The sequence below is a fragment of the Palaemon carinicauda genome, chromosome 14 (assembly GCF_036898095.1).
Source record: "Palaemon carinicauda isolate YSFRI2023 chromosome 14, ASM3689809v2, whole genome shotgun sequence".
Taxonomy (NCBI): domain Eukaryota; kingdom Metazoa; phylum Arthropoda; class Malacostraca; order Decapoda; family Palaemonidae; genus Palaemon; species Palaemon carinicauda.
In genome coordinates, this window is record NC_090738.1 from 7,374,788 (window position 1) to 7,384,515 (window position 9,728).

Below are 9,728 nucleotides of genomic sequence, written 5' to 3' on the forward strand. Positions count from 1 at the left end.
AGTGCTTGACAAGTTAATAGCCTGTATAGGCCTGTGTAATGTAGACCAGACCTCCTTTGTTAGTTGAGGCCTGTCTTAAGTTACATAGACGGGAAAACCATGAGAGCAGAGCCGTTTCAAAAAATAAACTAAAAGAATTATGAACTGCTAAAAGTTTTTCTTTTGGAGGGGAGAACTCCCTCACTTCACACTTCCCCCCTTAAAAAAAAGATTTCCTGCTCAATGAAAAGGAAATCGTCTCCCATTTAATCCTTAACTGAACTCACAGCTTGGCTCTCATGAAAAAGGTGAAATTACAACTAACAAACACAAAAAAAAACAAAAAAAAAAAACAAACGACAGTTATAACTATTCCCAAACTACTTTCATATGCCCTAACTCTAATTCATCCGTGAAAGGCAGTCTGCTAGAATGTTCTGATTCCCTGGAATATGCAAAATATTCAAATTTACTTCTTGCAGCCGTAGGCTCCATTTAAGTAGTCTGCGGTTCTTGTTTTTCATTGCATGCAAGAATGTTAAGGGATTGTGATCTGTAAAGATGTTAGTAGGCAATGAATTAGATTGAAGGTAAATAGAGAAATGTTCTACGGCAAGTACTAAAGCCAATAGCTCGTTTTCTACAGTGGCATAGTTCTTTTCATGCCGGTTAAATTTCTTAGAGAAGTATGCCACAGGGTGTTTCATGTTTTGATCATCTTCCTGCAATAAGACTGCACCAGCCCCATGATCACTGGCATCTACTGCTACTTCAAATTCTCTGTCAAAATCTGGTGCTTTTAGCACAGGTGATAGACTTAGCAACCTCTTAAGGGAGTCAAATGCGTCTTGACAGTAGTTAGACCAAACATATTTGTTATTCTTCTTGAGAAGATTAGTGAGAGGCAAGGCAATGGTAGAGTAATTCTCACAGAACTTTCTGTAATAGCCGGTCATTCCCAAGAACCGACGCAATGCTCGGCGGCTTTGCGGGACTGGAAATTGTTGAATGCTCTCAACCTTTGCCTGCACTGGGCGAACAGATCCTCGACCTACTATATGACCTAAGTAGGTGACTGTCGCCTGTCCAAAATCACACTTGGAGAGGTTGATTGTCAAGTTGGCCTCTGCTAAACTCTGGAAAAGGGCTTTTAGTCTCTTCAGGTGTTCTTTCCAAGAGTCACTGTAGATAACAATGTCATCCATATATGCGACAACACCTTCTATGTCCTGTACCAGACTGTTGATCATCCGCTGGAATGTCGCAGGAGCATTTCTCATCCCAAAGGGCATCACATTATATTCAAATAATCCTTGAGGTGTTACAAAAGCTGAAACCTTTTTGGCTCTCTCAGTGAGCGGAACACACCAATATCCCTTCAACAAATCGCACTTGGTGATATATCTAGCATTCCCGATGGTATCCACGCAGTCATCAATACGTGGCAAAGGAAAAGAATCTGGCTTTGTGACGTTGTTCACCTTCCTATAGTCAGTACAGAATCTGACTCCACCATCAGGCTTTTCCACTAACACACACGGTGAACTCCACTGTGAGGAACTCTTCCTAATAATCCCATGCTCGAGCATGTAATCAATTTCCTTCCCAAGCAGTTCTCGCTTCTTTGGTGATACTCTGTACACGTGTTGACGGACTGGGCGTGCATCTTCCACGTCCACATCATGTTCCATTACATTTGTCCGGCTGGGAACATCAGGAAACAACACTGCGTACTCTTCCACTAAAGCTTGGACATCCTCTTGCTGCTGGGGAGCTAGATGAGAGACCTTGGTCTTGAAGTCTCTGAGAACCTCAGAATTCTTAAGTCGGGCTTCGAGTGGCATGCCCTTGAAACTGGTTTTCTCCTCTTCTTCACCAGAAGCATTCTGTTCTTCCTCCCCTTCTTCACCTTGAGGGTTCTGTTCTTCCTATTCTTCTGTTTGCTGTGCCTGTCTCCTTATTACTGATACATGAACAGGCACAGTGACTGGTGATGGCTTTTGGGCAGTGGCATTACCACTGGTATTCCGAACAACATATGGTTTCATCATGTTGACGTGACACACCTGGTGTTCCTTTCTTCGGTCCGGTGTCCCTACCACATAATCCAATTCGCTGAGCTTCTTCACGACCTTATATGGCCCCTGGTACTTGGCCGCTAAGGGACTACCAGGCACAGGTAGAAAGATGAGCACATCATCTCCCACTTGGAATTGTCGTGTTTCTGTCCTGTTTGCTTGCACATACCAGGCTTTCATTTTTTCTTGACACTTCTGCATTTCCTCATGAGCCAATTGGCAGACCTCGTGCAAGCGTTGTCGGAACTTCACCACATAGTCTAGCACATTGGTACTTTGTTCCTCATGGGTCCATATCTCCCTCAAAAGTTTGAGAGGTCCACGCACTTGATGTCCAAAGACCAGCTGAAAGGGGGAAAACCCCAGAGATTCTTGCCATGAATCTCGAATAGCAAACAACAAGAACGGCACGCCTGTGTCCCAATCTCGTATTTTCTGGTCTTCACAGTATGCACGTAATGCATTTTTGAGCGTGCCATGAAACCTTTCCAAAGCACCTTGAGACTGTGGGTGATAAGCAGAGGACATTATGTGCTGCACTCCTAACTCCTTAAGGGTGCCTTCAAAGACTTTCGACATGAAGACACTACCTCTGTCTGTTTGAATAACCTTTGGCAACCCGAATGTGGTCACGAACTGTACCAGAGCCCGCGACACATTGGGACGCGTCGCTGTCCGCAACGGGTACGCTTCAGGGAAGCGTGTCGACGCACACATTAGCGTCAACAAATGGGTGTGGCCCTTCTTTGTCTTTGGCAGAGGTCCGACAATATCCATGATGATCTTGGAGAAGGGTTCTTCCACCACTGGGATGGGTTACAATGGTGCCTTTCGATGATTTGGATCCTTTTTACCTATCACTTCGCACGAGTGACAACTACGACAATATTCTGCAACTCCTCTGTTCAAATTTGGCCAATAAAATTCCCGGGAAATTTTCTCACGCGTTTTGCGTACCTCTAAATGTCCTCCCATTGGTTGTTCATGAGCCAACCTTAAAATCTCCTCTCGGTACTGTGGTGGCACTACCACCTGATATAGAATGGTCCATTCAGCATCAGCAGGCACTTTCTTTAAATAGTAACCGGAGGGTTCAGCCTCGAGTTTGCTCAGGGATCCAGCTTCATCCCTTATCCTTGCAAGTCTTGTTTCTGAGCCTCAATGAGCGACTCCCTCGAGTATTCTGAACATAATAAACCAGGCTGCACCACTCCCCTGAGCATTTGGGGAAAAGTACCCACAAGCGCCCCGGTAGGAACATTATCTCTGTCCTTTTTCTGTTGGGTGGTACTAGCATGGGTAATAGCACATGCTGGATACTCATTTTGTTCAATCTTCACCTCCCCTTCATTCTTGTCAGCATGAATTCGACATGATGCTGTGCAACATCGTTGTCCAGCTATGTCATTTCCTAACAATAACTGTACCCCTTGCATGGGTTCCTCATCCACCAAAGCAACTGGAAATGTACCGGAAATAAAAGAAGAGCTTAAAGTCACTGCATATAAAGGCAATTCCTCTCTTCCCTTAATGTAGCGAACCATGACAGTTTCTCCTAAGGCGGACGATTCATTGAAGGGTAAGACTGCTCTGTGCAAGACAGTCTGCTCAGCTCCAGTATCACGCATAATCCTTATCTGTACAGGCTTGGTACCTTGGTCCTGCAGAGACACAGATCCAGCATGAATGAAGGCTTCCTGTCCTTCCCTTATGGCCATGTCTCTCTTCTTCATCATCCCTTGGCATGATGTCTGTCTTCTCATAACCTCATTAACATTAAGTGCTTGGTTGTCCTTCTTGTGATTTTGATTAGAGGACTTCTTTCCCCCTGGTCCATAATTTCCTTTGAGCCAGCAGCAGCTAAAGTCGTGTCCGAGTTTGTGACAATAGGAACACTGTCTTACTTGGGGAGCCGAAGGGTAGGCTCCATTGTTCTTACTTCCAGTGTTTTTAGCACTGCCATGTGTAGAGTTTCCGCCTACTCCTTTCCCTGATGGAGGATACGATGGTGCCGGCCCTCTGGGGCTCCAATTACTCCGAAATGGCCTGGAAGGCTGGTTTGGCTGAAATGAAGGAGGGCACCATCTTGAGCCAGAAGAGCCCCTGATCTTTTCCTTCAGTGTATACTCATCTGCCATTATAGCAGCCTGATCAGGGTCAGTGATACCTGGATTCGGCTGGGTGAGTGAAACGACTCCCGACTAGGGTCACCTTCCAACCTTCGCGGCAGCAGAATGGCTTGTCTGTTGGGCATTGGGAATGTTTTTGGAACAGCCAGAACCCGATGCCTTCTTTAGACCAATCGATCGCAAGGCATGTCGGCTTGGTTTTGTCGAAGATGCGCACCTCGTTGGTAATTTCATCTATAATGGCCTCTTTAGATGCTTGGAATGCGCTTTCAAGATCGTCGGTCCACGTAAATGCCTTGTCGGGTTTCAGTAGCTCGCGAAACGGGAGCATGCGCTCAGCCATACTGAAAGCATAAGACTCTTGGTTTACTAGGCCAAACCACGATCGAGTGTCGGTAATGTTCTTCGGGCGTGGGAAGTCTGATATTGCCTGCAGGTATTTCGCACAAGGGCGCACACTGTCCATTGATGATATTGTGGTACAGCTCCTTGAATGTTGTGAGGAGAGCCTACGCAAGGACATCACCAGCGCCGCGGGGAGGAGCCTGGTAGGCGAATCGGAGGATGCGGTGCTTAGTGCGATAAAAGCCCTCGCGGTGCGCGGGGAGAACGCAATGGTGGCGCGGGCGGCTCTCTCAAACATGCGACAGGGCCGCGAGGAACCGATACGGGCGAATTCTACCTCGCGACAGCCAAACAAAAATTTGCCGGGATTGAGGGTGATGCCGTTTCTCCCGCAGACGTCGAGCCAAGTGACTGCCTGGTAGAAGCTTTCCTCAATAGTGTCGGCCCACAGTAATGTGTCATCAACGCATTTCGTCATGTCACGGACGTCAGATACTATCTCATCATATCGCCTTGAGTAGCCATCGCCTGACGCGGCATAGCCTTGTGGGGCGACACAGTATCGATATCTGCCCCAGGGTGTGATAAAGGTGGTCATGTGGCGGTCCTCCTTGTGCAGTGGTACACTGTGGTATCCATTCCAGGCATCGAACATTGTTTTTAGTTTCCCCGGTGGGACACAACGGGCCTGATGAAAGGGCGATTGGGTCTGGTGTGTTTCACGAGTGGCATGAGCACTGAGAGCCTGAAGGTCTACCGTCCTTCTAGGCTTCCCCGTCTTCTTGGCGCAGACTACCATTTTGTGGCACCATGTCACCGGCTCTCCTACGGGCACTGGTTTGATAACTCCCATTTTGACGTCTTGGTCCAGACCTGCTTTCACTGTTTCTTGCCAGTGTAACGCTACTGGAATGGGGGTGTGATGGGCAACGGGCTTAGCATCTGAGTCAACCATCAAGCGCATCGGTGGGCCCGCCATCATGGGGAGGGGCTGGTGGACGCACGTGTTGAATGTGCTGGAGGCATAAAGTTCCGTCAGGTATTGTTGAATGGCCTCCCTGTTACCTTCTGTGGCCGACATGGGGATAGACGTAGGTTTAGGTGGGGGCGCCGTGTGCCGAGGACAATTGCATTGAGATGTCACGCCATTGTCACATGTATCATTTTGCGGTGTACAATTGTCTGTGGTTGCCGCACTGCACGAAATCTCACCCAGTGTGGGGAAATCCTTGGAGATTATGCCAAGATCGACGCAGGCGCTGCGTGACAAGAACACTCTGTCGGTCGAATCCGTGACATACACTATTTGCCGAGATTCGGTTTACGGATCTCCGGCGTGTGTTCCGCAGAATCGGACGATGGCTGCCCCTAAGATACGGATATCTTGTTTATTCGCAGCCTTCATTCTCATCGAGACCGGGAGCAGGTCCGCGGTCGTCAGGCCCATCTGCTCGATAACGTTAACCCCGACCAGACAACTCTGCCAACCGGTGTCGGCCATGGCAGGGAGTGTTGCAGGTCTTGCGCGCTTGACCGGTCTGAATCCCAGGGCGAGGTAATACCCTGCATGGATGCTGAGTCGGAGGTTTATGAACGGCTGCGGTTGGGAGTTCCGCCTGAGCCATCTGTCGCACATGTTGTCATACAGGTGGTGATCTAGTGCTAGCAACTGTTCACCGTCGATCGTTCGGATATCTGACATGGCACACAACTCTACGAATGCTGCCGTCTGTTCGTCGCATGCGTCTGTGTTGGCAGATTCAGCTGCCGATTTACTCCGGCACATTCGCTCTATGTGGTTATCGCGATTACATTTGCGGCACTTTCTACTGTAAGCCGGGCACTCAGTCTTCCTGATTCGCCTGGGCGCATTCTTGCCATGGCCCTTCTCACCACAGTACCCGCAAACAGCTTGTCTGCCACCGTCACTTGCATCCGTCTGACGTGCATCACCCCTGTTTACCGCGTTTTGGCGCTTGATGCGGCGATAGGAGCTGGTGACAGCCTCCGCCCCATGACTGTGGGTGTCCAGCAATCGGGACGCAGACTGCTTACCAGACTCTTTCGCTTCGATGAACCTGATCGTTTCCTCCAGCGACATCTCCTGCCGCTGGTCGCTAAGTAGATCCAGCTGGATGTCCTGGTCAGCGATACCTCGTGCAAGCACATCTTTTATCACGTCGTCCGCAAAGTTTACGCTTAGTCCACATATGCACCTCCTGACGTATTTGCACGTGTTTGCTTAGGCCTTCACGCCGGGCGTGAAATGCCCGTATCGGTTCCTCGCGGCCCTGTCGCATGTTTGAGAGAGCCGCCCGCGCCACCATTGCGTTCTTCCCACGCACCGCGAGGGCTTTTATCGCACTAAGCACCGCATCCTCCGATTCGCCTACCAGGCTCCTCCCCGCGGCGCTGGTGATGTCCTTGCGTAGGCTCTCCTCACAACATTCAAGGAGCTGTACCACAATATCATCGCCTTCGAGCCCGGTTCCCTTGCAGTATTCGCCCCAACGAGTTAGGAAATAGTCCCACTCCCCACTCGTGCCGGCCGCTGATATCGTTGGGCGCTTAAGTTTTTCAACCTTGGTGCTTGGCGGGTGGTATTGAGTTACTGGGCCCTGGGCATGAGTCGTTGTGTGTGCGTTCAGGAGCGCTGCAGTAATGATGGGCTCTGTGGATGCCTCGGTTCGATAGGTGCATCCAGGCACTGGGCATCCAATGCTTTGTGCGGCCATTTTGCTGCTTATCACTGTGAATTACCTACTAGGGAATTACTGACAGAGTGAATCACTTTAATCACTGTGAACCATTTGGATACTACTGACCTTTTGAGTCCTTTTTGCTGTATTCACGTTCTCCACAGGTTTGCGGGTTTGTTCATATCGTGGTGTAGGGACGCACAATCAGGTAGATGTAGTAACAGACTCAACTTTAATACACAGCAACACTGTTCTTGACAATTCCCGGTTGCATTAGATTCAAGTTCGTTCACTTTTGTTATGGCCACGTTTAGTTTACCCTTGACTGACACTAGTCACCACATTATCACTCAGCTCGTTGCATCACTTACAATAATGTCTTTTAACAATGACTTCTCCCTCGGATCGTTTGTACACAAATAGGAACGATTTCCATTTGTATTTGGCATGTAAACAATGTATAAACAAGCTACAAGCGAGGGGTGTGCTCTACAACGTTCACAGTGTCACACACAGGCGACGTTCATAAGTCATGGTTCTCTAAGATTCACAGTATTTTAGCCCAGCACTTATTAGCGCAATACAGGAAAAGATCAAGACTGCAGGTTTTAATACAAAATTGTTTATATTTGGTGACATGAACACACGTTTTGGTGCTTCTATTCGTAACTTGATTACTTGTATTGATGTTCCTGGTGTGCATGGATGTACATATACAATTATAAATGATCCAGTTGTAGTTCCCATTGATAATGCATTTGCTATTTCTGCCGTATGTGTTGAGTTAAGTTGATAATAATAGACAACCTCAAGAATATAGATCATCATTTTAGGAGCACATCGACCTATAGAAGTGGGTCTGAAAAATCGGAATTGGGCATTTGTATATCTTCTCCAAATTTGATTAAACATTTAAGTAATTTTAATGTATGGCAAGATATTTCTTTACCTTCAGATCATGCCCCGATTTCTTTTACTTTACACCCTTCTATAACTTATGTGTATTTCGTGTATTTACGCGCTAAATATCTGGGAGACCATGCCACTATGTATACTAATATATCTAACAATACCTTTATTAAGAGACCTATAAAATTTGATCAAATAGATGTAGAGAGTTTTCGTACTAATCTTCTACGGCGAGATTTACATATTCTTAACCATGATAATATTGATGATTATGTTAATTCAGTGTCAGATATTTTGTATGAGTGTAGTCAAATCAGTCGTGTCAGATATACTAGACCATCACATAATGTTATTAATCAATCCTTAGAAAGATGGGATAGGTTGTTGAATGATAATGATGATGCTTGGGTTTGGCAAGCCATAGATTGGAAAGGTCAATATCAGGAAACGAACGATAGCTGTATTCGCCCCAATGACGAACAATTCAGGGAATTTTATGAAGACCTTTTCAACCCAACGAGATCAACAGAAAACCGAATTGATCTGAGTCATAATCCCGTTACAATCCCCATCTTAGATAATGAGATCCTAGAAAACGAAGTGAAAACTCAAGCACACAAATTAAAGTCCGACAAATCTGGAGGACCCGATGGACTATGTCCAGGCCTTTTCAAGGTACTACCAGTTCAATGGGTAATGATGTTGACCTCTTTGTTTAATGTCATTTTCTCTTTAGCTCGTTATCCTTTTCCTTGGCAATTGGCTCGGTTAGTTACAATATTCAAACGAGGTGATCGTATGCTTCCTGTTAATTATTGTGGAATTAATGTTACTAACGTAATTTCAAAATTATATGATATGGTCTTTTGTAACTGTATAATGCAATGGTTTTCTCCTTATAGAGAACAGGCTGGTGGACAACCTAAAAGAGGATGTATTGAACATATAGTAACGTTAAAACTACTACTTGATTTGGCTAAAAGGAAAAAATTACCTCTGTAAGGACACCGCTCCCTTCGTCGTCCAGAAAATCAACAAACTGCTCATTTATTTGAATTCTCCTTTCGCCACACCGTGGTTTCCCATGTATATGTATTCCGCTCTATCAGAGCTACATTTTGACATATGTATCATTTCATTACATGTTTCTGTTAACTCATAATTCGTATATTTGTAAGTGTAAGAAAACACATATATTTTGGCGGGCAATTCATTCTGATTTGGCGCCAGCGCCATCCTACCTTTCCGTCCGCACCTTGTAATATACTCCCATGCACATTTGAATAAAGTATCAGTTGATCTTGGTGACGCTTGTCTCACTGTCCTTACAACTAGTGACCCGGGAGTTGAAAGTAGCATCAACGGTTTTGGCTTTGCCATTAACGGACTTATTACGGACGTGCTACCTTCTCTATACTCCTTTACCTTAGGCATGAGCCTGCCTTTGGTTCTCCCACACTTCGGTGCATGTAAGTCAGTAGGATGAGCTTAACCATCATATCAACTTCTCACCTCTTCGCCGACTCATCGTCTGGCCACGATGCAGGAAACAACACGCCCATCGCACCCAACGGCCTCGCCTCCACGCC

General features: G+C 46.5%; 1 protein-coding gene across 1 annotated transcript in view; it reads left to right on the forward strand.

Annotated features, from left to right (window-relative positions):
* LOC137653853 (nucleolar protein 58-like) overlaps positions 1-8,023 on the forward strand; it is a 29,628-nt gene extending 21,605 nt beyond the window's left edge. Inside the window, exon 2 of the mRNA XM_068387504.1 lies at positions 7,817-8,023. Within this exon, the coding sequence (XP_068243605.1) occupies positions 7,817-8,023 (207 nt within the window). The remainder of the gene's footprint in view (positions 1-7,816) is intronic.
* Positions 8,024-9,728: the final 1,705 nt, after the last annotated feature.